The 26,950-nt window shown below is 38.7% G+C and overlaps 10 protein-coding genes and 1 pseudogene across 17 annotated transcripts; 3 read left to right on the top strand and 8 right to left on the bottom strand.

Moving 5' to 3' along the window:
* The first annotated feature begins 166 nt into the window (after positions 1–166).
* On the top strand, positions 167–1,790 carry LOC104754014 (F-box/FBD/LRR-repeat protein At1g78750-like; annotated as a pseudogene).
* A 121-nt stretch (positions 1,791–1,911) lies between these two features.
* On the bottom strand, positions 1,912–4,163 carry LOC104752300 (uncharacterized). Its single transcript, XM_010474405.3, has 6 exons — positions 3,637–4,163; positions 3,318–3,545; positions 2,876–3,230; positions 2,659–2,783; positions 2,428–2,563; positions 1,912–2,315 (listed from the first exon to the last, which is right to left on the bottom strand). The coding sequence occupies exons 1-6, from the start codon at positions 3,981–3,983 to the stop codon at positions 2,076–2,078; spliced, it is 1,431 nt and encodes a 476-aa protein (XP_010472707.1). The 5' UTR covers positions 3,984–4,163; the 3' UTR covers positions 1,912–2,075.
* A 347-nt stretch (positions 4,164–4,510) lies between these two features.
* LOC104752299 (protein trichome birefringence-like 42) lies at positions 4,511–6,606 on the bottom strand. Its single transcript, XM_010474404.2, has 5 exons — positions 6,273–6,606; positions 5,600–5,774; positions 5,320–5,498; positions 5,074–5,232; positions 4,511–4,987 (listed from the first exon to the last, which is right to left on the bottom strand). The coding sequence occupies exons 1-5, from the start codon at positions 6,542–6,544 to the stop codon at positions 4,690–4,692; spliced, it is 1,083 nt and encodes a 360-aa protein (XP_010472706.1). The 5' UTR covers positions 6,545–6,606; the 3' UTR covers positions 4,511–4,689.
* A 1,576-nt stretch (positions 6,607–8,182) lies between these two features.
* LOC104752298 (BES1/BZR1 homolog protein 4-like) lies at positions 8,183–11,013 on the bottom strand. Its single transcript, XM_010474403.3, has 2 exons — positions 9,819–11,013; positions 8,183–9,092 (listed from the first exon to the last, which is right to left on the bottom strand). Exons 1-2 carry the CDS (start codon positions 10,032–10,034, stop codon positions 8,331–8,333), a joined length of 978 nt encoding a protein of 325 aa, XP_010472705.1. The 5' UTR covers positions 10,035–11,013; the 3' UTR covers positions 8,183–8,330.
* A 261-nt stretch (positions 11,014–11,274) lies between these two features.
* On the bottom strand, positions 11,275–13,447 carry LOC104752297 (N-acylphosphatidylethanolamine synthase). Of its 3 annotated transcripts, none has more exons than XR_015583430.1 (6): positions 13,210–13,420; positions 12,664–12,971; positions 12,427–12,557; positions 12,173–12,258; positions 11,951–12,091; positions 11,275–11,760 (listed from the first exon to the last, which is right to left on the bottom strand). XR_015583430.1 is itself a non-coding variant. In XM_087489810.1 (6 exons), the coding sequence occupies exons 2-6, from the start codon at positions 12,870–12,872 to the stop codon at positions 11,470–11,472; spliced, it is 855 nt and encodes a 284-aa protein (XP_087345936.1). In that variant the 5' UTR covers positions 12,873–12,971; positions 13,210–13,447; the 3' UTR covers positions 11,275–11,469. The 3 variants fall into 3 exon arrangements, 2 of the variants coding, with proteins under 2 accessions (XP_087345936.1, XP_087345937.1); XM_087489810.1 differs by having other exon boundaries at positions 11,951–12,088; positions 13,210–13,447; XM_087489811.1 differs by having other exon boundaries at positions 11,951–12,088; positions 12,684–12,971; positions 13,210–13,417.
* Positions 13,448–13,606: 159 nt separating this feature from the next.
* Positions 13,607–16,395, bottom strand: LOC104752295 (gamma-glutamyl hydrolase 2-like). 4 transcript variants are annotated; one of them, XR_015583429.1, is made up of 10 exons: positions 15,813–16,307; positions 15,553–15,639; positions 15,364–15,453; positions 15,088–15,177; positions 14,950–15,010; positions 14,621–14,710; positions 14,468–14,530; positions 14,225–14,313; positions 13,976–14,068; positions 13,607–13,883 (listed from the first exon to the last, which is right to left on the bottom strand). XR_015583429.1 is itself a non-coding variant. In XM_010474398.3 (10 exons), exons 1-10 carry the CDS (start codon positions 16,197–16,199, stop codon positions 13,832–13,834), a joined length of 1,107 nt encoding a protein of 368 aa, XP_010472700.1. In that variant the 5' UTR covers positions 16,200–16,395; the 3' UTR covers positions 13,607–13,831. The 4 variants fall into 4 exon arrangements, 2 of the variants coding, with proteins under 2 accessions (XP_010472700.1, XP_087345935.1); XM_010474398.3 differs by having other exon boundaries at positions 15,088–15,182; positions 15,813–16,395; XR_015583428.1 differs by lacking the exon at positions 15,088–15,177 and having other exon boundaries at positions 15,813–16,306.
* A 90-nt stretch (positions 16,396–16,485) lies between these two features.
* LOC104752296 (gamma-glutamyl hydrolase 1) lies at positions 16,486–18,804 on the bottom strand. The gene is made up of 10 exons (XM_010474399.2): positions 18,269–18,804; positions 18,077–18,163; positions 17,904–17,993; positions 17,717–17,811; positions 17,567–17,627; positions 17,322–17,411; positions 17,162–17,224; positions 16,965–17,053; positions 16,788–16,880; positions 16,486–16,699 (listed from the first exon to the last, which is right to left on the bottom strand). The coding sequence occupies exons 1-10, from the start codon at positions 18,590–18,592 to the stop codon at positions 16,648–16,650; spliced, it is 1,044 nt and encodes a 347-aa protein (XP_010472701.1). The 5' UTR covers positions 18,593–18,804; the 3' UTR covers positions 16,486–16,647.
* Positions 18,805–18,977: 173 nt separating this feature from the next.
* On the bottom strand, positions 18,978–21,996 carry POLD3 (DNA-directed DNA polymerase). Of its 3 annotated transcripts, none has more exons than XM_010474396.3 (8): positions 21,804–21,996; positions 21,468–21,523; positions 21,243–21,367; positions 20,713–20,872; positions 20,228–20,631; positions 19,618–20,079; positions 19,348–19,453; positions 18,978–19,241 (listed from the first exon to the last, which is right to left on the bottom strand). In XM_010474396.3, exons 1-8 carry the CDS (start codon positions 21,870–21,872, stop codon positions 19,109–19,111), a joined length of 1,515 nt encoding a protein of 504 aa, XP_010472698.2. In that variant the 5' UTR covers positions 21,873–21,996; the 3' UTR covers positions 18,978–19,108. The 3 variants fall into 3 exon arrangements, with proteins under 3 accessions (XP_010472698.2, XP_010472699.2, XP_019093464.2); XM_010474397.3 differs by having other exon boundaries at positions 19,618–20,076; positions 21,804–21,976; XM_019237919.2 differs by having other exon boundaries at positions 19,618–20,115; positions 21,804–21,964.
* A 671-nt stretch (positions 21,997–22,667) lies between these two features.
* LOC109129550 (B3 domain protein) lies at positions 22,668–23,480 on the top strand. The gene has a single exon (XM_019237844.2). The coding sequence runs from the start codon at positions 22,668–22,670 to the stop codon at positions 23,478–23,480; it is 813 nt and encodes a 270-aa protein (XP_019093389.2).
* A 549-nt stretch (positions 23,481–24,029) lies between these two features.
* LOC104754013 (putative B3 domain-containing protein At1g78640) lies at positions 24,030–24,948 on the top strand. The gene is made up of 3 exons (XM_019238232.2): positions 24,030–24,162; positions 24,262–24,422; positions 24,538–24,948. The coding sequence occupies exons 1-3, from the start codon at positions 24,030–24,032 to the stop codon at positions 24,946–24,948; spliced, it is 705 nt and encodes a 234-aa protein (XP_019093777.1).
* Positions 24,949–25,235: 287 nt separating this feature from the next.
* On the bottom strand, positions 25,236–26,865 carry LOC104703198 (large ribosomal subunit protein uL13c). The gene is made up of 4 exons (XM_010419166.2): positions 26,499–26,865; positions 26,025–26,210; positions 25,671–25,841; positions 25,236–25,525 (listed from the first exon to the last, which is right to left on the bottom strand). The coding sequence occupies exons 1-4, from the start codon at positions 26,754–26,756 to the stop codon at positions 25,409–25,411; spliced, it is 732 nt and encodes a 243-aa protein (XP_010417468.2). The 5' UTR covers positions 26,757–26,865; the 3' UTR covers positions 25,236–25,408.
* Positions 26,866–26,950: the final 85 nt, after the last annotated feature.

Genomic DNA, 26,950 nt, shown 5'->3' with positions numbered 1-26,950 from the left:
ATTATGCTGCAACCTAAAGCCCATTAACATAGTTGTGAAACGTAACAAGCCCTGTAATTTAAAATATTGGGACCCACAGCGCCGCGAGTCAATTGTTCTATTAATTTAGCAACTCTCCATTGCGCTACCCTACCTATAATCGATTCTCTCTACTGAGGATTTCGCTTCTATTTGATAATTGCGGTTATGGAGGATGAAGACGGTGGGAAACGTGTTCGTGCCAAAGGCTACGGTGAAGTTGATTGGATAAGCGATTTGCCAGATTGTTTGATATGTCAGGTACTCTTGTGTCTCCCAACGAAAGATGTAGTTAAGACTAGTGTGTTATCCAGTAGATGGAGAAATCTCTGGAAGTATGTACCTGGATTGAACTTCGGTTATCGTGATTTCCAAACCCGCAGCACATTCCCGATTGGCTACAGCGCATTCTTGAGTTTTGTCGACCGTTTTCTAGGTTTTAATAGTCAGTCGTGCTTACAAAGTTTTAGGTTAAAGTGCGAATTTGATGGTTATGGTGAGCCTGGAGATGCTTTTGTTAGGCGGTGGATCAACAGTGTTGTTAGATGGAAAGTGAAATATCTCTATATTTCTGACGATTCTTGTCATGTCATGATGCCTCCAACCATTTACACTTGTGAGAGCTTAGTAAGCTTGACGCTCTCTGGACTAACCTTGCCTAGTCCCAAGTTTGTTTCTTTACCTTCTCTCAAAGTTCTCAGTCTAGGAATTATGATGTTCGCTGACGACGATTTGGCTTTAGAAACGCTCATCTCACGTTGCCCAGTTCTTGAAAAGCTTATATATAGAGAGGAATTTTTGTGATAATATTGAAGTTTTACGAGTGTGTTCTCAATCCCTATTGAGCTTAATTCACTCATGTTGCAGACGGTTCCGAGGAACTTGTTGAAGATTTAGTAGTTATAGTTGATGCTCCTAGGCTTAAGTTTCTGAATCTCAGTGATTGTCGAGTTGCAAGTTTCGTATTAAAAAAATCCGAGTTCCCTTGTAAAGGCCGATATCGGTACCGAGTTCAACCTGTCTTTTGGAAAGAAGTTCGATCCAGATGATCTGTAAAAAAGAAATATGATTCGTAATTTTCTTGTTGCCATCTCTAATGTCAAAGATTTGATCATTGCATCTAATACTCTTATGGTAACCTATGTTGAATTTGCTATTTGAACGTTTTTAGACTTTATGTTACAAGTTTATCTTGATACATCATTTTTGTTTGTTTCTTTGTCTAGGTCATTTATGATTACTCATTAAGTTCTACAGTTACAGGTGGGAAATGTTGCCAATCTTTCTTGAGAGCTGCCCAAATCTACAATCTCTTGTCATGGTAAGGATGTCTCTGCTGAACCATGAACTTCCTCTCTTAAGATGCAAATGGTGAAAGTAATCAATCATATATTGAACTCGGTTAAATGGTGCTACTTGCAGGGATCTACTAATTATCAGGGGAAGGAGGGAATTAATATCTTGTCTGAACCTCGGCGTGTCCTATCATCTCTCAAGTATGTCAAGATAGAAAGGCCACTGAAAGGGGAGGCGCTGGAGATGAAACTAGTGAGTTACTTCCTTGAGAACTCAGCAACTCTTAAGAAACTAACCTTACGCTTGGATGATTCCAGAAAGATAGAAGAATCTGTCATCTTCAAAGAACTCCTTACCATTCCAAGACTCTCTAGCGAATGCCAAGTTGTTTTTGGCTGATCTCCATTGTTCTCAACGATGAACATACAAGATTTGTCTTTGAGTACTCTATTAATGTGAACTCTGTGTAATTTAACTTCTTTTGACTCAAACATGATTTAGCTCAATAATATTTCAGACGTTTTGAGTAGAGAAATAACAATAAGATGCTACAGTTGAACCAATAATGTAAAAAGATTTTCGTGTAAGAAGACCCAAGGAGTAAAGTTTCTGAAACTCTTTACCAATAAAGCTGAAAGATAGTTAGATGAAACTAAACTATAAATTCCTGGCCAATAAGAGTCTATCTCTATTTGTTTAGGAGCTTTTAAGCTATACATGCATGAATAGTGAGTGAAAACTTCTAGGCTCTAGAAAGAGCTTTACAAACCGAAGACACCTAGCTCGCTTGCTTTTTCTTTTTCGAAGGTTTCAAAATATTGATATATGATTGTCACTGCAAGAAGGATTCCAGTGCCGGACCCAATAGCTCCCATTAAATCAGCCAAGACAGTGAGTGCACCAATGCATACACCGCCAAAAGCTGCAGCCGTGGGAATGTATCGATTCAGTTGCTTTTGAAGATTTGAGTCTCGGTGACCAGGCATTACCATTTGCTGTTCCTGAAACAAATCAACACAAATTTATGAGTTGTAGTCATGCAAAAGACCAAAGATAATAATTGTATCAGCAACTTTGCTTAGGACAAGGTTGATCCAACAAACACAGACATACTCTTAGTTGTCTGGCGGCATCTTTGGCTGATGAACCGGAGACCTCAATCCAGGTTTTAGAGAACAACGCACACGCGCCTAACATGAACACAAGGTAGAACAGAGCGTGGAAAGGATGAGTTGCCATCTCAGCTAAGCTGCAAAACAGAAACACACAAAAAAATTCAGATGAAGTTAACCAAAAGGTGGACAACGTACAGATAAAGAAAGGAACCAAAGAACTAAAATATACCTTGAAGGGGCGGTTATGTAGTACGCAATACCACCAACAGGGATAGACTGCCCGCTGTATTCTGACTCCTTCCACATACCGATAAAGTTCACCAAAACGTTTCCACCAAACTTTCTGTATAGTAGCTACAGAAACACATTCACAATACTTTAAGTTAACAACTTCCATATATATTTTAATTTAGCTCAGAATTAAGGATTTTTGTATAGACTGCTACCTGAGAGATGAAGTAGATGTTGGAGACAAGAGCTGACTGCAAGATGATAGGCATGTTCGAGGTGTAGAACAACTTGATAGGATAAGAGCCTTGCTGTCCACGATTATTCTTTGATCTCACAGGTAAAACAACACGAAAGCCTTGAAAGTAAACCACAATCAGAAAGATCAAGACTGTGGCAAGCAGATTTGTCACGTTCGGGAGGTTCTGTCTGAAAAACGCTTCACGGAGTGCGCTGACTTTATCTGTTCGAGTGATGAGAAGGTGGAACAGAGCAATAGCAGCTCCTTCAAATTGAGCTCCACGTCCACTGTTGATGGTTGTAGGACTGAACGCTTTCCAGATAATGCTCTCACTACAAAAGTGTTTTCATCAACATTAAAATATGGACATTAAGGTTTTAACCGAGAAAGCTTGAGCTAGACGTTAGAGTTAAACTCACCAGATATTAGTAGCAATGAAAAGGGAAATTCCAGAACCGAGGCCATAACCTTTCTGGAGAAGCTCATCTAGACAAAGGACGATAATGGAAGCAAAACAGAGCTGAACAATGATAAGCATAGCATTCCCAACTCCTAGCTCCCCAACACTACCATACATCCCTGAGAGAACATATGCAACTGCTTGGCCAACCGCGATGAGGAGTCCTAACAGCTTCTGTGCACCGTTCCTATAACCAAAAAACATAACCCTATTGGTCTCTGAATCTTTAAAGACTTTGATATGAATGAAACACATATATAAGGGTACAGTAGACTTACAAGAGTGCACGGTCTTCACGGACATTGTTATCGATTTCTATGATCTTAGAACCAGAAAGAAGCTGTATAACCATTCCGGATGTAACGATTGGTGTGATACCAAGCTCCATAACCGTACCTCGGCTTGAAGCAAGAATGACACGCATCCAATAGAATGGATCCGCGCCTGTAGTGGAATGGATTCCATAAAGTGGCAACTGACTACAGACCAGGAAGATGAAGAGAGAGATGACAGTGTATATGACTCTCTCTCTAAACGGGATCTTTCTTTCAGGAGATTGGACTTCTGGTAAGAATGCAAGGAATGGTCTCACAAGATGAATCACTCTGAAACCTCCTCCTGCCATCTTCTTGTCAAGTGATTTATCTTTAAGAAACTCTGAAACAAAAAGCAATTAACTAACATCAATAATAGAAAAAACGATTCACTATAACCTAATAATCCCTAAGCTTCAATCAAAGGAATTCAAAAAAGAAAAAATTAAGGCAAGATTCAACTTCAAAAAAATATCACAACATGCACCTATATACGAAGTTAGGTATCGAAGTCTAGTACATAGGAAAAGAATTAGATACCCTTATCCGATTCCAGAGAACGTACGTTTCTAATAGAAAAGAAAAAGTATAGAGGAGAACCTTAGAAAAACAGAAATATAAGTTGGAATCTTGCTGAGAGCTATTGTTAAACAAAAAGATAGGGCTCTAGATATGGGGCTATTTATATAACAAACAGAGTTCGAAACCTGAACTGATTTGACATTCCTTTTCCTACTTGGAATTTGCTTGGATTTTTTTTCTATTACAAAATTGTACGTTCTGATGATTTTAAACTTTTGATTTTGTTTAATTTAATTATTATGTAACTAATTTAATTAGTAGGAAAAGAGGAAGTTAATGTTTAAGGGAATATGTTATTTTTTTTAAAAAGCATTAAAATGATATATTATTAAAAGTTGCTTAATTATCTTCAGATTAATATAAATCCAAGCTTTTTTGGTAACAGAAACTTCTGGATCCGAAATGCTATAATTTTAATTTGCCGCCCAAGCAAAACTAGTGGCTGAGAAGAGCCGTATAAAGGAGCTGGTTCCATGCGTCGGGGACTCCGGGGAGGCACCAATGGCTGCAGTCATTTAAGCGACTGCCTCCACCTGCGTAGATGGAAGGGTGAGCGTCCTTCCTCAGCTCCGTCATAGCCGTCAAATCAAGGAGCTCCACCGGTTTAGCCATCCCTCCGATCACTCTTCTCACTATCGCTTCACCTATGTTATGTCCGGGGTAATTACTTGATCCTTTCAGCGGTTCCGTCTCGCCCAAGCAAGTCTTCCCCGGTTTACCCCATTCACTCCCGCTTCAAGAATTAACCAGAAACAAAGAATCGTTAATTAATTAATCAGTTGATATATAATTACTAGAGGAAGATAGATCGAGATTAACTTTAAATGAACGGGAGAGACGCCTTGATAGAAAACCCTAGTTTTTGAAGGATCAATGTTGTGATCAATCCACTTAGCCCAAGTTGTCAATGCAATCTTGAAAGCCTCCATTCTATTCATCTCTTTCACTATTTGGTCTCCCGTTTGAAAATAGTCCCATCTACCATCATCAACAACATCAACATTAATGGATTATATGATACATATGGTGTAGATAAATAAGCTCATGCATAAGATCGTTGGTTACGTTTTGGCACGCCCGGTGTGAGACCACCAGTGGAATGTGTTAAAGATGGCAACATCTGCTCCCAACCATTGATTGCCCGAGCTGATCGAATCTAGTTTCAGAATCAGTCCCCTTGTTTTGTCCGCTACCAGATCTACTAGGAACCCATTTTTCAGGAAATTTACAGATATTCCATATTCCTGTAATTAATTGTAACACATATCAAAAATGAAATTGGTCATATATAGTCTATTAACCGAAGCCGATAACCAGGAATAAACCATTTGAGCTACGTACGTACCGGAATGGTGAAAGTAGAGAGGCGGCGCTGGTTATAGTCGAAGGTATACGTAGCGTTAGGAACGGCCGCGTGAAGCATGCAACTCATAGAGACCCACATATTGTTGCTTAGTGAATCTCCCACAAAAAGTATTTTCTTTCCTTTGAATCTCGTTAAGAAATCTTGTCCGTCGAATCTGCCACATCATATCCCCCACGTAAATTTCAGACGTTTTACTTGATTCTGACAAAGTAATTTTGCTATATGCATGTATTTTTTTTGGTCAAACTCATAGTAGTGATATGCTAGCTAATCAATTTCTAATGCAAATTCATAATTTTCGTTGAATATTAATATGCAATGATTAAAAGCGTCATAAATTGCTAACTGTATACTGAATAGTCATACAATTACAAAAAAAAACAAAAAAAACTAGTTATTACATTAAATAAATGTAAGATTAGCATCACATTTCATTAGTACTTGAGATTTTCCACAAATTAATTTATAGATATGAAATGAATGCGAATCTCGAAGATCACAATTCTCCATAATTTCAATTATATGCTCCTTGATATTGATATTGAACGAGACAATGTAATCATTTAATCGTGATCAAGCGAAAGAAAAAAAAATCTTTTAAACATTTTGATTTGTATTGACAGAAGTGAAACTGTGAAAGTTAATATATCACCTTGGGATATCGCATCCGGAGGGTTGCCATCGGTAATGAAGGTAGTTCCTGTCCGGCCGACCAAGTTTCTGGCAATCCAATCCGATGAATGGACATGTCGATGTTCCATAAAGAGGATTAGAGGTATAGTCATATATCCAACGTCCTTCGTAAATGTTACACTTTGATGCGTTATTGTAAACATCATTGGTATTATATGCTAGGACATCATAATCTGATAAATCAACAAGAAAAATAAGAAGAATGAAAAAGAGGACCTGATGGAAATTCATTCTTTTTTGTTTTTTGCAACTACAGCTAGTAGAAGAGACGATGTAACATGATTTTTATGGTCATCAAATTGTTGCATTTATAGGTATTAATATATAAAACACGTATTCGAATGCGTGTCTACGTAAATAGTCAAATATCTATGATTTAATTAGGGGAAGTAATAAAAACCTTTTATAGGATATAATCTATATAGTCAAGCAAAAAATCTCTTCTTTTTTGGTTAATTCTGCTATAACATAACTCTGATCTAGAGAATAATTTTCAAATATAAAATCGACATTTGAAAAATGTGATAAGATAAATTGAAAAAATCTATTACTAGAGAAGAAAATCAGTGTTATCAACACATATTGGGACTTTATTTTTGTTTAGAGCCTATAAGTAAGATTATATTTCGTACACTTAATTTCACACATTTTGGAGTCTTTCAAATGTTGGTGACATCTTGCATTCTTGCATAACATTGTTATGATAACAATTAGATAATAATACTTTACATAATTAGATTTAATTTACTGAATAAATAGATTATGCACTTGGTTCTCAAATGGATCATATGGTTATTGATATTTTCATTTTTTTTGTTTAACATCAAATAAATATATGATACCATCTGATATATTTTTTAAAAAAATCTTCTAAAACAAAAAATCAACAAAAATAATATTAATATCATCCATATAGTTTTAATTCACGATTTTCATCATCCAAATACTTTTTAATTGTAAGTTTTAAAATACAATTGAAAAGTAGGATAAACACTCATAAATAGAAAGCTTTTTGCTGGGTGTAAGATCATCTCCAATGTACATCTCTATTTTTTTCTCTAGTAACTTTAAAATAGATCATTCTTTTACTACAATATATTACTTTATTTTCGACTTTAAAATAGAGTTAGTGTAAAAAAAATAGAAGTGAGAATAAAATTGCTCTATATATAGTCCTATCATTTTCTCTATTTTAGAGTAAAATATAGAGCAGGGTTGGAGCAAATGTTGCTCTATAATAGAGTTTTAACTCTAAAATAGAGAGGGGTCGGAGATGCGTAAGGTAATAATAATAAAATGAAATGAATAGGGTGAAAGTCAATAATTTTCATAATCACACGTGGCAGAATATTAGTGGATAGCATGTAGCCATCTATCAGTTATACGTACGTGCATTGACCACGACCTAAAGATTTGTTTGTCTTCCATGTGATAATTATTAGCTCATAGTATATGGATCATGGATGGATACACTTTCGTCATCCAGCTTCCTCTGTGAATTACAACTGAAGAAGGACTGAAGACGAACAAAATCAAGCCCATGTCAGATTATGAAATCTGTGTAGCCGTTATAAACAGAGGCACCAGCTCTGTCACCTGCAATGAAGCGCTCAATGTTGACTGATAGCGATGATAATGCTATAAAACAATAACATAATTTTGCTTCGTTGACTATGAGTTTCTGACAGTGTTAACATGAACCGTCTGATTGATTATAAACCACTCAAACCGGGGTTTACGTTTGCTATTAAACCGGGAATTAGGTTGGGAAACAAGCAACGACAGTTAAAAAAAAAAAAGGCAGTGTGATCATATATTCATATGATTCAATCTCAAAAATAATACTAGGACGAGAAGATAACGGTCGGGGACAGATAAACGAATATTATATAAGCTGTGTTTCAACTTTGAGCATTACATGCATGGGAAGGAGTACAATTGAAATAAAACTGGAGCAACATATCATCAAGAACGGTTTTGGTTCCACCGGTTTTGAAAATGTACAGATGGGTTGGAGTTACCTGGTGCTTGAGTTTCCAAGAGTGAGTTCGAGATCATCCGAACCACTCTCCTCGTGTATCCTCTCTCCTTCCCATGCTTTCACTAACCCGTCTGTGTTACTCCCGAACGCAAACTCTGGAGGAGCCACGGCTTCAGACATTGGAACATCAGCTGTGTGGTCAGCACCAGGAGGAATAGCAGGGGAGCAAGTCCCGCTTTGACCTGGTGTCCACATCCTTGACCCGCCTCCGCCTCCAGCAGCAGAGGCTGCTTCTTCTTTGAATCCAAACGGGTTTTGTGAGACGAGGCTAAACGTTGGCGAAGCTGGAACGCTTTGTGCTAGTTGAATCCCTGAGAACCATTCAGAGTCCGGGATGATTTGTCGGGTGGGACTTGGCGGTGTTGAAGAGACAAAGAAGGAGTTGTTGAGTTGTTGCCAGTCGGGGTTCATTCTTGGGGTACGAGCAGTAGGAGAGCTTAAAGGAGGGGTAACAGGAGCGCTTATGGATCCCCCAGGGATGTAGAGGTAATTAGGGAGTCTTGATGACGAAGAAGCTGATGAGGATGATGTTGTTGAGAGGTGTTTCAGCCATGGGATGAGTGATTGGCCGTCTCCAGAGGTAAGATTAGCAAATGAGGATGATGCTGGACTCATGAAGTTGGAAGAGACTGGACTAGGATTATAAGAGGCACACGGACTTGGCTGATAAGAAGAGCAAGGACTAGCGGTTGCTGAACCGCCACCTATCTCCATACGCTCTACAGGTCTACTAGATCCCTGAAATAAATAAATAAAGATCACACAAACATGATCAGTGGCTGATAAATGATATCTTGAATGTGAAACCTAGCTGAAACAGCCAGTAAGTTTCAAATAAACAAATAGTAGTAAATACTCTGTTTCTAAGAATCAATCAGGTCAATGATTCCTGAACCGACAGATTATCATTGGACTCGGCAATCGAAAATTAGAGTCAAAAGACTGGAGACATAAAAGCAAAAGTGCCCACTTGCTTTCCCAAAAAAATCTACAGATCAAAACGTACACGTTGAACTCTGTGCAATAATCAGTTTTATTGAGATCTATGCTATGCTGCTTTGCTTTTTCTCTTTTTTTTTTTTTTTTTTGTTTGGTGGGGGATGGTATCATCTGAGAATAGACTGAACACACAAGTGAATCAGTTACACACACATCATGAAACAGAGAAAGAGAGAGAAAGAAAAGCATCTTCTTTTTTAGAGAAACGCATAATAATAAAAAAGGTCACAGAGAAAGAATCCAACATTTGACTAAACAAACGCTCCTCTATAACGCTAGCTAACCTACGCACATGAGGTATCATCATGAAACACGCTAGCATTCCGGCCACCGGGAAAGACTCCGGCGCATGTTAGAATGTTCTTGTGCACCCAAATTTTTAGAATTTTCAAAGTTTCTTCAAAAGCATAAAGATGAAAAAAGAATAAAAAAAATGAGATCCGGATTGGAGAAAAAAAAACGAACCTTGCGGTAAGTGGTGCCATCAGGCTCGACGATCCAACCAGCTTCGTTGCAGAGTGCTTTAAGAACTTCGTTGTTATCGCAATGCTTAGGAAGCTCGTAGTTACCGTACATTCTCAATCCGGTGAAAATCTTAGCTGCGATTGCTCTCCGTCTTCTCTCTCTCCTCTTGTTGTTTTCTCTCTCCCTCCATGTCGGCATTCTCGTCCCCGACGTCATCTTCCTTCCTCCTCTGTTTCTTTTAACGATACAGATCAAAGAGACAATTCGCAGCGAAACTCAAACTTATTCAACCTCAGAATCTTCGATGAAGCAATATATATAGCAGATCTGCGTGCACCAACACTTCCCAATCTCCGATCAGCTTAAGATTATATAAGCAATTTGGCTTCTCCGTCGGAGATAAAATGCTCTCACGGATAAAAAAAACTCCGACGGCGAGAAACTTGAGGGAAGCAAAACTCTTGGAAATAGTTGCAGTAACTTTGTTAGCTTCACCTTCTTCAAATTGAGTGTAGTTGAGAGAAAAAAAACACAGGTGATTTCAGATGAAAGCGGCGGATCAAGATGCTCGGAGAATTCGATAAAGGTGAGTTTTCAGGTGATCGGAGGAGGAAGATAAAAAAAACCCGGGAATAGAAGAAGAAGATGAAGGGAGCTTTAAGCTAATCATGAACTCTCTCTCTCTCGTGCCAGAGAGAAGAGAAGAGGAGAGTTATTTACTTTCATTAGTGAAAACAAATAATTTTTTCAAAGTACCATCTTTACCCAAGATTTGACCCTATATTTACGAAGATTACCACTACATGAGGTCACGCATGTCCTCCGGACCTAGCACGTGGGAGCTTCTACCTTTACCCCTCGATTCGGCCTTTATTTACCAGTTTTGCCATACATCCATTACCACGTGCAAGAGGTAGCGTTTACCCTTAAAACGTGATCGGATTAACGAGAATGCCACGAGACCGTTTTAGCTGACCTTTTTTGGGAAGTTTCGTTTTCACGTGATGGTGCGTCCCCGGCGTGACCCTGTAGGACCCATTAACTGTTTTTTTTTTTCGCGTAGGCACCACTCGCCGCACCGGTGGCTCGATTGGCCTACGTGGCCGCCGCGTCTGTTTTGCCACCCACGTTGTCTCTCTTCTTAATCAGAACCTTCTCTCTCTCTCTCTTCAAACTGGTCGTTTTAATGCTTGCTGTTTCTTTCCAACATCATTACCATTTTAGCAGAAGTGCGACAGAACAGAACTGGGCAGATCATCGGCGTTACAGACATCACACTAATAACGGTCTTTTACATTATTAAAAACAACAAATTATATACATTTTAGATTAGTTCCGACCAAAAAAAATACTATATTTAGATATTCGATTATTTTAGCTTTTTTGATTTTCACTTAATTTTGATTATACTGATAAGACACATTTCAACATACGTTATTGCGGCGGGGTTGCTATATATCCGAAACGGTAAAATATTTAAAAAGGCAAGTTCTCTAGTTTTCGAACTTAAATAATTTGTAGAATATCTCTCAGCTTCAGAAAATTAAATTAAGCTAATAAGTAAATAACTGATTACCACTGCGGTATGCGGATCTAAACCGGAACTTAAGAATTGTGAACCGGATTCTGAGATGAATTTTCCCGGCGGAAGTCACAACCGCTTAGCTAAGAGCCTCAAGGTTTCCAAGGAGGATTGAATCTTCTCGGAAAGAGCTACGTAGAGGCATCTCTGAGCAGTTTCGTCTAGCTCCTGGCCAGCAGAAGTGAGGATAGGCCATTTTGATTCTTGATGAGGAGCAGTTACATGGCGGGAGTCCAAGACAGCAGTCTCAACCATCATGGGAACATTAAACTCAATTGGTTCGCCAACCACAACTTTAAGGTTTTTGTTGCACAGCGGTACCAGTGGTCTTCTACCATTCAAGTAGTTCTCCGGCATCATCTAAGTGGATACAATAATGTGGATAAGTACCATGGAATGAAAACATATAACTATCAGAAAAGCAAATTCGAATTTTGGAAAATGGATGCATCATAGTTCATGGTTTATTCTTGTTTCTGCAGGCATTTAGCTATACTAATTTGAACGATTATTAAGTTAAGCAGACTAAGATGGGACATGGACGAGTTACCTCCTCAAAACCACGGTGAATTATTGGCAAGACGATTGGGGTAACTGGAGAGCGGGCGATGAGGCTTGCAGTTCCCCATTTTAGTCGTCTTATAGGAACATCTTCTTGAAACACCTTTCCCTCTGGGAAGGTATGCAGCTACTAGTCATGGTGAGTAGTACCAACGGTTAGAGGTCAGAAAAGCCCAGAAAGAAAGAATGTTTAAATGTGCAAGATAACTACCCAAGATCCATCTTTTAATCGCTGGAGAGATTCATTCATGTGTTCTTGGTAGATTCCACCACCTCTAGTTATAGGTATACATTTTCCTGCTCAGAAGAAATCATTAACATTCATCATGAGAAAAATCCTATTTTGGTAAGAAGGAAAACCACCAAATCCTACTAACAAAAGTCCAAATCGGGAAAATCATACAAAACACTGATTGCACAGTCTTTCAGCTGAGAAGAAGACAAGAACGAAAACATATGACATACCAGTGCGGAAAATGTAGGAGAAGATAGGGTTCCTGAAACATATGTCCTCTGCAGCAAGAACCCAGCGAGCCAATTCTAGATCAAGGGAAAGGAGACCCTTGAACGCACCCCACATTACTGGATCATCCAAACTGATTACAAAAAAGAAATCAACACCAAAATACAAGTGAGTGTAAGTAAAGAGATTATGACAACAAGAAAAGATTATGTTTTTTGGAGGTTCTAAAATTAACTAACGTCGACATGTGATTACTAACAGTGATGAGAGGAACACCAGGTGGTCTTGACCGGACAAGATTCATAAGGGTATCTGCATTGTGAACTGAGCTTTTGTTGCAAAGATTAGCTACTGCTCTTGCAAACGCACTAACAGCCATTATCACAGTTTTCCTTGGAAGTCCTCCCAAATGATCAGATCTTGCAGCCCATTCCATTATCCTCCCCATTTATGCCTCTTCCCACGAAATCAAGAAAGCTTCAAAGTTGTCTCTCTTCAACAGATCATAATAGAAGCTAAATCTACTTGCATTATACAGGGCCGGTTTCTGAAGTGCAAACCGGAAATTAGCATTACAACCGACAAAATTCGATGCAACGATTACATAACTAGAGTTCGTTTACTAAGCATAAGTCTCTAAATAAGTAATCTCGACTAATCTAGTAAAGTTTTAACAATCAAACGGAACAATTAGGGATTATCAATCTCTTTACTTAAATTATCTCCAAAGACGATCTACATTGAGACTAGTCCCAAACAACACTTAGAGAACGAAGAACACTTACGATTGGAATCGAGACCAGAAGATTGGCGTCAGAGGGAAATCGAAGAAGCTTGCTTGAGAGGATTCAGGATTCATCCAGAGAGAGAGAGTTCAAAGCCAGGACGAACAATTGAATGTGGTTGGTTTAACTCGGTACGGTTAGATAGGGACACCGATTTAAGGGATGAACCAGGATTATTGGCAGGTCAGAGTTCCCACTTCCCATTGTCGTCGGTTGGCGAACTGTAAACAGTCAAATTGTTATCTGCCCGTTATGCTTAATTGGGCTTTTATTTAGCCCAACTCATACTATTTATTGAGGTTTTTTTTTTTTTTTTTGGTCACCAATTATTGACGTTCTTCTTTCGTATAAAAGACTAAAATTTCTTCTATCTTTATAATGAACCGAACACAGATTATTTTATCTTATTAACACTAAGTTAAACATAAATCAAAGACTTTCATGTTCTATATACAAAAGCGTACATTGTTTGATTTTTTATTTCTTTTGACAATAGAAGGGCGAGCGTACATTGTTTGATTATATAGACATGAAGAGTTACAACAGATACACTATCACAGAGTTGAAAACACAATTTGCACTGGTTTTCCCTGAACAAACACACGAGAAGGCGACGTTGTTCTCAGAGAAGAGATCGTTCTTGTGTGAAAATGTAAACCTCGTCGTAACCTCTCCTGCATTATCTACCATATTAGATGATCCCAAAAATCGTTGAACATACAGTAGAAGAGAAAATTATGTAAAGATTGTCCGAGTGGCTTTTTACCCTTCATATCCACAGTAAGTAGGGGTGTAGTTATAAATGAGATTGCTCAGCACTTTCTCAGAAGATGGTCTGTTCTGTGACTTCCTTGCTTCACTGCACCACATTCAACAAAACTAAATCCATCAGAATCCATTACATGAATACTTCTTTATATTGATTCTAATGCCAACTGCTTTCCTAATATAGCAATTAGAGTTGCTGCTGCACTCTCTTATCAGTTCTTAACAAACCTTGAAATAAAGAACAAACCTGACTAAATAATTTGCAACGTGCTGAGTCACCTGGATCGCGTCCTCAGAGTGTGGAATGCCGGATAACCCCCACTCGAATGCATTCTTCTGCAAGAGTATTATAGGGAACTTTTCTTTTAAAAAAGCTGTATGTACATCAATATACAATTATTTATAGAATAACGCAATGAACCACAGTGATAACTAAGCCTAGCCGCTAAAGGACTAAATGAGAGACGTAAGTTAACTAGTGAGTATGTACCTCCGGATGCCATTGGAATCCCGTCACTGGATATTGTTTTGATTTAACTGTTGAAACATATATCTGGAAATATATATAAAAAGTAGATTGTTTTTATGAGGTTAGATTTTAGAATATATGAAATCTGTATGGTTATTAAGATCATAACAATACCTTGTTGTGGTTATCACTGCATGTTGTGACGATGTTAAAGAAATTAGACAGAGCAACAGTGCCTTCAAAGCTGTCTGGTGATATACCATACTGGAAAATCATGATAATTTGTATTAGTATCAGCAAGCAGATAGAAGGAAGATATTAACTATTCAAGAACAAGAAAGTAGAAAATGGCAAGAAAAATTGCACAAGTGTAGCGGTAAACAAAACTAATAATGTCAAACTGCTCTCTATGGAGAATGTATAAGCATGTTAAGCAACAAATATAGTGACAACTATATTCCATAGTATAACTGTGATATAAATTAGAGGTTGCAAATACTAACCTGATGGTTCTGCATAACCAAACAGTCTGTACTAAGCTGGTTAAACAACTCTGGTGGAAATCTGCAATATGTGAAACATTACAATTATAAATAAAATATATTGCAAAACATATATACACATCATGAAGCTGTATGCACCTTTGGAATACGGTTCCTTCGATATTAACATTTTCAATGAACTGAAGACTTGATGCACAATTTCTTGCATCAACTTTTTCAAAGATGCCTCTGTTCTGTGACAAAGGCAAGGATTATAGACTTTGAATGGAGTTTGCTGATTCTCAAACTGTACTACATTCATTCACATTCTAATATTCTCTGCTTGCCTTAGACTGATTCCACATTCTAATATTCAGCTACATTTATTCATTGACCGAAAAAAGTTCCCACAAGAAGTAAAAAAAAGGCATTTACCTGACTAACGATCATTGTCAAGAGCTCAAAGCCGAGGCAAATAGCATATAATGGAAAGTGCTCACCAGCATCGTTTCTTTCCAAAACTTTCTGAGAGGATCGATCATAGAGATATATCAATAAAATCATTTTATTGGAATTCTATTGTCCAACCCCCAAATAAATTGAAACCAATGTAGAGCTTCTTACATAGAAGATTTTCTTGACGATTTCAAAATACAATCCTTCTTTAGCCCAACCACCAGTGAGTATCACACCGTTGACCAACTCTAGCTTCTGCAGTGATCCAAGATAATTTTAGAAAATAATATCAGGAAGAAGCAATCCAATTCTTAAGCCATAACAACAACACCTTCAAACCTAATTGATGAAAAAAAAAACTAAACGCAGCCAAAAGGAAACTTATAAAGATTATACAGAATCGGCTGAGCTAATAATATAAGAGTAACCTGGAAGAGAAGTTCTTCGGGCTCGTTATATATGAGGGGGATAACGCGTGCTCCACCAGCTTCAGCCAATTTCACATACGACGCCGCAATGTTCGACGCGTTCGTAGCATTGTTCAAACGACCCGACGCGCCGTCTCCAGGATGGCTCAGAATCCCGATAACCGGTCTGTAATTGAGGTTCAGATCAGGCGCGGAGCATACCACAAGAGGACTCCGAGGTGAATCATCGAGTCCGATTTGACTAGGGAGGAAAATCGCCGCAGGCGACTCGTTGGCTTTGGCCATTACGGTGATATCTTTGAACACGGATAGTACCACCACCGGTACTAACCAGACGTAGCTCCACATCTCAGAGAGGATGATGAAACGCGAGATGTGAAATTTCATACCACAGGACAAGAGTATATCTTAAAAAGGATCGTCTCTGCTCCTTTCTCTAGCTAGTCTCTCCTCTGCACAAGGCACTTTTTCAAATCAAGAAAACCAATATCCACCGTCCACGTGTTATGGATTTAACGATAAGCCACTTTCTCGTATCGTATTCGTCGTCACTATGGGGCCCATTTTTCCTCATGCGTGTCCCATTTAAATTGCCCAATACCAAAGGTAAGTTTTGGTAGAATAATTTCTTCAAAAAAATATGATAATAATTTGCTCCTAAAACCTAGCATAGTTTTTTTTTTTTTTTTTTGAATTTAATGTTGAAAAAGCTAGCATAGTTTCATCGACACAAATCAACAATACGAACAGGGGAATAATGCAGGTGAGCGAAACAATTTTGCTCCCTATATTGAAATCAGAGTTACAATACAGTATACAGACAACGAGTAAGTTCTTAGAAACGGGATCTTGGTTGTGTGAAAATGTAAACCTCGTCATAACCCCTCCTGCAAGATCCAAAGAATCGTTAAAAGAAATCGACAACAACATAAACAAGAGAATTCTGTAAAGATGATGGTCCCCGAGTGGCTTTACCCTGCGTATCCACAGTATGTTGGCTTATAGTTGTATATGAGATTGCTCAGCACTTTCTTAGGTGGTGCTCTGTTCAGTGACTTCCTTGCTTCACTGCACCCCATTCAATTCAAACCCCAATACATGAGAAACGAGTGCACAGAATGTTTTTGGAAAAACGCTGATGAGAGACCTTACCTGACTAAATAATTTGCAGCATGCTGCGTCACCTGGATTGCGTCCTCAGAGTGAGGAATTGCGGATGATCCCCATTCAAATGCATTTTTCTACAGAGAATTTATATTGCATAAAGAGATTTGTTTTCCTTTTCTAAAATCAAAGCTGTCCACAGAGAAGAGGATTAGAAACATAAGTAGTTTAATTGGCCAGTATACCTCAGGATGCCACTGGAAACCAGTTATTGGGTATCTCTTTGCTTTAACAGTTGAAACATAAGTCTGCAAACGAAAATATAATTAGCTCCGTTCACAAAGTAAGGTCAGATTCTGGAATTCATAGAGTTCTCATTGTTTATAGAGGTTCTCATGTTGTTACCTTGCTGTTTTCATCAATGCAGGTTGTGAGGATTTCAAAAAAACTAGACAAAGCAGGATTGCCTTGAAAGTTTGCTGGTGTGATACCATACTAGAAAACAACAACAACTCGTATCAGCAAGCTTATAGAATGAGAATATAGTCACCGTTCAAGGAACCACAGAGGTAAACCCTAAACAATAGGAAGAGAGCAACAACCAAAGCAGAATAAGTTAACGTTCTTCCATGTCCTGCAACATTACTAACCTTGTGTTTCTGCATAACCAAACAATCTGTGCTGACTTTTTTCAACAAAGGTGGAGGGAATCTGCAAGTATGAAAGACTACAATTATACCATGGGAAAAACTTGTGTTCTTAATATATAAACTGTGGAAAACTATGTAAAAGCTATGCACCTTTGGAATAAAGTTCCTTCAAGATTAACGTTGTCAACAAATTGGAGACTAGATGCATTATCTTCTGCATCAAATCTTTCAAGAATGTCTCTGTTCTGTTACCAAATGACAAGGATTTGGAAAAAATATTTAAGAATGGAGTCTGAAAACAAGAGTTTTGTAAATAAGGAAAGAAGAAAGTAGTCACCTGACTTATGATGATTGACATAAGCTCGAATCCTAAGCAAATCCCATAAACAGGAAAATGCTCTCCAGCATCGTTTCTCTCCAAAGCTTTCTATGAGAAACATAAAACTTTTCTTAGATCTTTAGGAGTTTAAAATATTGCAACACAAGAATGTCCCAATGTTTTCAACTTACATTGAAGATTTTTTTGACGGTCTCGAAATATTCATATTTTTTAGCCCAACCACCAGTGAATATCACACCATTGACTAGTTCTAGCTTCTGCAGCAGATTCCAAAATATAGCAACATTCAAAAACCCTAATTGAAGTCCAGCTAAGCCAAAGTATAAGTAGTAATTTTTTTTTTTTTAAGAGATGAGAATGACCTGAAAGAGCAATTCTTCAGGCTCGTTGTAGATTAATGGGATAACACGAGCTCCACCTGCCTCAGCGAATTTCACATACGAAGCGGCGATGTACGTCGAGCTAGTATCATTGGTCAACCGACCCGACGCGCCGTCGCCAGGGTGGCTCAGGATACCGATGACCGGCCTGTAGTTAAGGTTCGGATCCTGCGCGGAGCAAACGGGACTCCGAGAACCGGTTTGACTAGGGAGAAAAATCGAATCAGACGAATCGGCAGCTTTCGCCGCCACACTGATATCTTTCCAAGCGAAGAGTAGCATCGACAAATAGATGCAACTCCACATTCTCCGAGCTAGAAGATCGCCCAACAATGGTGGATGATTCGCACCGTTGACGAATGTGAGAGAGAGAGAGAGAGAGAGAGAGAGAGAGAGAGAGAGAGAGAGAGAGAGAGTGTGTGATCTGAAATCAGAAATTAGGATTTGTTTTTATGTATTTTATAAACCCATCCGATTGTGCCACGTGGCCCCATTGATTCAAAATCCACGTACACACTTTTCGAAAACCAATCCACTTCCTTTCTTAAATTATTTAATTTGTAACCACCCGGGAAACGTGTTATACATTTAAATATTTATATTTTAAAGCCACGCGACGTACCGACTTCTCCGCGTGTGGAACATTGCTTCCTTTTTTTTTTTTTACTTGTTGGCTTCAAAGCTCTGGCCGTTTGATTAAATGAGACACTCGACGGCTCAAGAGTTATATAACGGATTCAAACATAGAATCAGATGAAAACCAAGTTCCTGATTTTTATATCCTTCAATCAAACTCGGCTGTAACATAAAACAGAATGCTTTTTAAACTTTCTTGAAGAATGACATTATGTTCCCTTGCTTTGGATCTTTAACGTTTCCTCCTTTCTTGCTTCCTACTTTTCCTCCAATATTTGTGGCTGCCGCATTTCCAATGGCCGGGCTCTTCTTCTGTGCTCTGAAACAATAAACTCAGATGGATGCTTTAGAATTGTATTCGGGGTTTCACTAAGTTTCAAATGCTCTTTGTAGATTGGTCTTATAATGATCTCAAAACAACATACCTATTAACAGCATTTGCGTTTTTGCCGTCATTTAGCTTCTTATTTGTATCAGTATCCTCTTCCTTCTTCACCTTCGTTTCTGTCTCCTCCCACACTACCTCGGTTACTATATGCAGTCAAAAGAGGATTGCATAAGTAAAAGAGACCTTGAACTTTACCAAACAAGAGTTCGCATTTAGCCAACTCGTGGCTAAAGCTATGAATATGTGTGTTTATTCTTGTTATATTTGAAACTGTATTGGCTGCCTAAGTGTGTGAGAGAGACCATACCTTCTCTTCCACGTTCGTCAATACGTGTCTTCAACGTCTTTTTCCTTTTCGGTAAGCTAGGAGCTTCAGCAATTCTTCCCTTTGAGGGATTAACTTCAGCTTCGGAACAAATGGCCTGGATCTTCTCCATTGACAAAGTCGTAGAAGCATCAATAGAAGCAGTTTTTTCCCTGTCTTCTTTACTGACCTCTTGTTCATCAGATTTTATCTCTCGAGAAACACCTGCATCAGGCTTCTCTGGACCTGAATCTTCGGAATTGAGATCACCATCTGTACGTGAATTAACCTTTGGACTGCTAGGAGACGCTAAGCTGATAACATCTTCGTACTCTTCATCTGAAAAATCAAATATCACCTTCCTTTTTCTGTTCTCACTCTTAGGCGCTCTCTTGAAATTGACGTCTTGATTCTCATCATCGCTGCCTCCCTTCTTGTCAGCATCATGAGAAGGTTTTTGGTCTTCTGCACCAATTACAGAACATTGAGGAACAAAACTAACTAAAACAGACACCAAGCCATTGATCAGTACCTAAAGCAGGAATAAATGCCAACTCCACATAAACATTCAATATTTAAAAGAGAACTGGAGTGGATAGATTAGATGGCATACCCGAATGATCAGTACTGTGATTTTTAACCTCTGTTTTCGCAGACTTATCTTCCGTTTTCACAGGCACACGGCCCCACATATTTTTCAATGAACCACCAGTTCCAGTCACGCTTTTTTCGCCCTGCCCATTCTTCTTATTAGGAGGTACAGGAAAAGATTTTTCTTTATCCGAAGAGGACTTTACAGACTGGTTTTGAGCTGGAGCAGCATTAGTTTCACTCTTAGCCTGATGGCTTGAGTGCTGAAAACTCTTTCCCTGGTTTGATAGAACTGTACCCTTTTGAAAATCTAAGCTACTTTTAGATTGTACTGTAGTTCTCACACTTTCAGTTCGTGGGGCTGTAACATTGCCAGTGGTTCCCTCTATGTTACGCTTTACAAAAGAATTGGAGATGCCACAAAACCTGGTATACCTCTCTAGTTAGAATGGATAAGGCTAGTCAACAGTACTGGACATCTTTCATGCAACAAGAGAAAAAGTGTACCTGTTGCCTCTCAAGCAATTCTCAGTGGCAGAAGGCTGCCTGGAGAGTTCTTCTGCTTGTACAAATTCAGCATTCCATATGGCTGCTGGATCCATTGGAATACTAGCTTGAACACTGTAGATATGTACTGAATATTTTCCATTGAACTCTTTCTCCACTTCTGCATAGAAGTAATGACAGGGAAGTGTCAAATCATTTGCGCTTTTGCCATCACTTACTTCTTACTTGTAACATTGAAATAAATAAAACGATTTGAGATAATATCTTGAACTACAGACAAAGCAGCGCACAGTACTTGTACAACTAGTTGGCGGAAACAGAATCAGTAAGATGAAAAAACTAAATACTAGCAAAACAAATCATTACCATTATAAGCTTATCAGATAGTTGAACGAGAAGGAGACAACTAACAAAATTCGCAAATCTATGAGAACTATATGCAAAATGGTAACTAGCAAAAGAACCCTAATACAGAAGACGGTCATGAAGAATAACAAAGAGAATAAGAGGTCGTTGAATGAGAATGAGACCTGGAAGTTGGGTACTGGAAGCAAGCTTAACGGAGTAATCGGAAGGTCTGTTCTTTAGGCACCCGGACACAATATATACAACTTCAAAACCCTTGCCATGTTTCTCTACAAAATCCTTAAGCAACCTAATGACATACGAGTCCCAAATTTTTAAACAAAAACAAATCTGCAACAGCCAAAATGTACTGAACTCCCAATAGGTTAGGGGGGAACAATGTAATGTACCTCTTGGCAGTATTTGATGAAAGGGAGAAATTTCGACTGAGCCATTTGTAAGATACCTGAAACCAAATTTGATTGAGCGAATCAGTAATTGTAAACCCAAATTACTCAATTTTTACAAAACCCTTCCGAATCTACAGACTGATTTTAAAAGCCCACGCAGACGCTGATTACAACAAAAAACTACAAACTAACCCTATTCCGATTAGGTTGCAGCAAGGAGCGATAACCAATTTTGGACAGATTGTTTAAAATCAGTGAAGTGGAAATCGGAACCCTAACCAGAAAAAATCAAAGGAATCGAGAAATTAAGGGAAAAAAATAGGGAGTAATTATTACCACTTGAAGCTGATCGGAGACGAGAGACTCAATTTCATCGAGAACATTAAGGGTACGGGTGAGGGTCATCTTTTCCGATTTCTGAGATTTGGTTGCGAGGATTTTTTCCTTTTTTCGTCGAGAGAGGCAATGGCTGAGACTTTCCCGCCATTAAACAAAGTCACGCGCGGCATTCTTATTGTGGATTTGTTGTAGCGATTTGTTTGGGCCGCCAAACCCATCTTCTAGCGCTAGCTATTTCATCTCTGTTTTGCTCTTTTACCTTTTTACCACTTATTAATTTCCTTATTCAGATCAGATTAATCGGTCCGGTTCGCTTTATAATTTTTGGAATTTTGGTGTTTCGGTTTGGTAAACCCTCATCGTAGTAGACCGGAATTGAAATTCGGTTAAATAAAATTTGGTGTCAAATTTTTACTAAAAAACCAAAATCTGTTCAATTTATTGTAAGCAAACTACATAACTTCTTCAGTAATTGATATTAAATTTGGTATTTTTCTTTCGGTTACGGTTTGAAAGTTCCGAACCGAACCGGACCGGTCACTGTTTTTTAACTTCCTTTTTGCCTATCGCGAGGGAAGAAAGATACTAGAAAATGTAATTTCCCAACAAAAATATGATTCGAGTAATTTATTTATACGGTTTTTGTACGTCCTATTTCTAACAGAATTTACATTCTCCCATTCTTGATCAAATTAGGTATTATTAATCCAAAACAAAACCTACATATCCTTGATCGTTCGCTCTCTATATATATACGACTCTCTTTAATCACCTTTACTCACAAACCCATTCTTTCGACTCGCTATAGTTCATTCGAGATTCCTAAGCCTCCATCGAAGAAGAAGAATGTTCAAACGAATTATGGCCGAAGAACAGTGGGACATCCCTCACGCGAACTACCTTTCCTTGGGAATGGGACCTTATGATACGACGGCTATCTCTCCGACCAAGAAGAAAGAAGGCAAACCTCTACGCCTGTTTGGAAATTCGATATTTCCAGCAGAGTCCTCTTCCGATGACACGGCCATGGCTCTCGTTGACGTTCCAACATCTTCGGAGAAGACCCTTTCCTCGTTCGAAGTCGAGCTCGAGTCCTCGGAAGAAACACATAACAAGGACTCTCTCTCGTTAGAACTCTCTTTGGGGATTTCAGGAAGCTGTACTATTAACTCTAATGTTACTTGCGCAGGAATCAAGAAAAATATAACCAAAGATGCTAGAAAGTCTAAGAAGAGGAGATCACTTTCTAAAGAGGAGAAGCGAGCTGCAAGAGTCTTAGCGGAAGTACCACATCCCCATCCATGGACCATGGCCAAGACTCTGTCCGTCAGCGATGTCAATGGACTAAGCCGACTTATGCTGAACACAGTGGACGCCGAAACCCACATCGTTAGTCATCTCCCTACAGATGTCCAAGAGAACATCCAACAAGGAATTGGAATCGAGATCACAGCTTACGACCAAGAAAGGGGAACTGAGCACAAGTTGGTTATCAAGAGACACGTCAATACATCAAAAAGCTATGTTTTAAACGGTGGCTGGTCTGCAGTGTTTTCTAAGAGGAAGAAATTGGTGGAAGGAGACACGATTGGACTCTTCTGGAATAATACTAACTCTAGGCTCCACGTTGGTGTGCTTCAGAGAAAGAAAGATGAGAAAGATCTAGTTTGCTGAAGAGATCGTATTTCGAAGATGATTTGGTTTTACTTAGTTTAGGTTTTTTTTTTTTTTAATTAAGTGTGGTCAATAAAATTGAAAAATATTTCTTTCTAAAATTTTGAAGGTTTATATGGTGAATTTCAATGCAAAGATGTTTAATCCAAATAAACCGATACGGTTTAATCCAAACCGAATAAAAAAACTTGTTACGAGACGAAATCAAATCTAGACTGAAACCGTATTCTCTCAAGAATTGTTTCAACGATAAGTCGATAACTCTTCGAAGTGACTGTGTATCTTCGATAAAAGAAGATTCCAAGAAGCGCGAGAGATCTCTAAATGGTGTTTCTTTCTTCGCACCCAAGGAAGCAGTGAGATCGTCTCTCTCCGGCGATCGAAGAAGATTCGAACGAATATAAACCAAGAACCGCAGGAGTACACAATCATTCTTGACATCCAAAGAAACAGAGATCTCTATCTCCGACGTTCGTTCCTATATCTCCGGGAAAGAAGAACCGCGAAAAGACTAGTCAAGATCCTTTGTTTCCATCAAATAAAACGAAGATGCCTCTCTTTGTTCACTCTACATCTCAGGCGAAGAAGAATCAGACGAGTATGAGCCAAGAACCACCTCCGATGAACACAGACGAAGCGTTGAAGAGTCATTGCTTCTCGCAAAATCCAAATTACTTCGAGAGTAATAACATCAAAGCTAGTAAATATAAGATATGGCTCGTGAGTTTTCTGGTTTGTATTATCTCTGAAAACGTACCTTCACTTCTTCTTGTGTTTGCAGGTACTCTGCCTAGAAGATACCATAGTAACTTTTCGCTTGGCTCACAAAGACTCTCTGGCCAGTTTCTTATGATCCCTAACCCTATATTTGTCGAAATAAGTTTGATGAAAAATACTCAGGATACCAATCCAGCAAGTCTTCAGTCTAGCTCTTCTTCTCTGGTAAGTAATTAGTGAACTTTCATCTTGTAAGAAAAACCAGTTGAACATCAATCAAGTTGTCAATCTGAGCATACGGATTTGTGATTTCTTTCTACGGTGCCATCAACAGCAACAGAATACAAAGACTATCTCGAAAGAGCAAAATGAAAATGAGGAGCCACACTGGACCATCAGGAAGGAACTGACCAAGAGTGATGTTAACTGTGTTAACAACCAAAAACTTATTCTGGAAAAAAGCTTTGTTGACGAGCACATTCTGAAACATCTCCCTCTAGAAGATTCCCAAAAGATAGACAGAGGTAAACCCGGAATCACGGTTAAGGTGTATGACCACGATACTGACAGTGAGCACGAGCTGTGTCTAGCACTCCGGAGTAGCTATGTTCTCAAGAATGGTTGGTTGAAAACATTTATTCAAAGAAGAGACTTGAAGAAAGGAGACGAAGTTGGTCTCTTCTGGGAGTGTTCTACTTCTAAGCTTCATTTTAGTGTGCTTTCTCGTGCAATCGCAAAAGCTCCTGCTTAAGAAATGAAGATATATTAATCCAGTAATCTCCCGGAGAGATGCAAGTGAAGATAAATTTTTGTTGTTGTCAAACGGTGGTTAGTGTTGCTTATGATAAAGATGTTTTAAGTAGTGAGCTTGAGAACTTGATGTTTTGTAAACAAAAAACTTGTTGACTTCAATAATGTTTACGTGTGCAGCTTTTGGTTCTGCTTATTTTCAAATTAAAATTCAGAAAAATACTTCATTCTCTATCTATGTAAAAGTTGGATAGTGAGTGAAAAAGATAGTCAGTAGCAAACATGGAATGAGAAATATTTCACATTAGAAAGCTTTATAGAGTTGATAGAAGCAAAATACAAGAATCTGCAAAGTCTCCTCTGGTTTTGAGATGAAGAAACTACAGAAACCTGAAAAGAAAAAACTCTATGCGCTTAGTGATAATGGGACAGAGGAGCTTATGCAATGTTCCGCAGTGTTTTTATTTTTGCAGCTGTATTCTCTTGTCCCTGATAGGCAGATCAAGCGGCTTCTGGGCCTCGTGGGGATGGTCCGGACCTTTGTACACCTTCAGGTGATTAAACAGAGCTCTCCCAAGCTGTCACAAAATGGTCAGACCAAAGTTAGAGAGAGTTCGAAAACTAGTACCAATATCCACAAGTGTTTCACAAGTTCAATTTATAAACCAAAGAAAAACGTTTTGCTCAGTGTCCAAAGAAACTAATGAAGGACTAGGATCTAACCCGTCCCTTTGGAAGCATCCCACGAACAGCATGCTCAATGATTCTTTCAGGAATTCTCTGCTGCAACTGATCAAAAGTTTCAACTGTCATACCACCAGGTCGTCCTGAGTGCCTCCTGTATAGCTTTTGGTTCCTCTTCTTTCCAGATACAGCAACTTTCTCAGCGTTTACCTTTAAACAAAACAACCGAAAAAAGCATTAGTCATCATATGAAGGAGAGCTCGTTGAAAACATATGCAAAGTTACAAGCATTGCCCCAAACATGTACATAAAAGGCCTTATATCTCCTTGTGGTTGGTTAAGTAAAGCATATCACATATCTTTTTATCCACAGATAGCTGAAGAAACACATACCACGATCACAAAGGCTCCCATGTCAACACTAGGAGTGTAGGAGGCAAGATTCTTCCCGCGGATGTGATTAGCAATTGTTGATGCCAATCTACCAAGAATTTTGTCAGTTGCATCAACCACAAACCAGGGCTTATCCGTGTTCACATGGTCCGAAGCTTTTGGATACCATGTCGTGTTCCAGATGTCCTGTAACCCACAGTATACAATCAATAAAGGTTTCAACTTTCAAGCTACTTATAACTTCCTCCCTAACCAAACATGAAAAAGTAAAACTGCTCAGTATGAGTCAAAGGCAAAATCCACTACCTAGTAAATCGCAATTGGGAGGGGAAAACAAAAAAACTTTCTACTTCAAATTCCATAAAAATTTCAGGGCAAGAGCTAAATTTCGAAACTTTATAAAGACATGGTTAAGCACACAAGTTAGAGAGATATGAACAGATGAAAGACAAAGAGGGGAGATAATGTCGTTACAGGGCCATTAGCTTCTTCTTCGTCGAACATCCATCGCTGATTCGCCGGAACAAGAGAAGTCGTAGTACTAGTCGTCTGCTCAGCTTCACACTTCACTTGCAATCCTCTTTTCACGTTGGCATAAATGCCGACTCGTGCCGACGGCTTCGAGAGAGCCGTCAGAGAGAACCCTAAAAACGGAGACCTTCTGTCACTTCCGGAGGATTTCACTGAAGAAGAAGGGAGAATCACCGTCGTAGACGAGCAAAGAACCGCCATTTTTGTTTTTTTCTCTTCTTCTCCAAAACAATTCTTCTGCTCTTTTTCTGATTTCTCGGATAAGATTGGGTTTCTTCAGTAAATAGTACTTAGTGGCACAACCGTAAATAATCTCAATTTCTATGACCGAGAAAATAAAATAAAACGGGTTAAGGATCCGGCTTTTTTTGGAGCCCCGGATCCAACCCGAAACA

The sequence above is a fragment of the Camelina sativa genome, chromosome 16, assembly GCF_030686135.1.
Source record: "Camelina sativa cultivar CO46 ecotype springtype chromosome 16, ASM3068613v1".
NCBI classification, from domain to species: domain Eukaryota; kingdom Viridiplantae; phylum Streptophyta; class Magnoliopsida; order Brassicales; family Brassicaceae; genus Camelina; species Camelina sativa.
The sequence above is the reverse complement of the archived record's forward strand: the minus strand, read 5'-3'. Positions and strand labels throughout refer to the sequence as shown.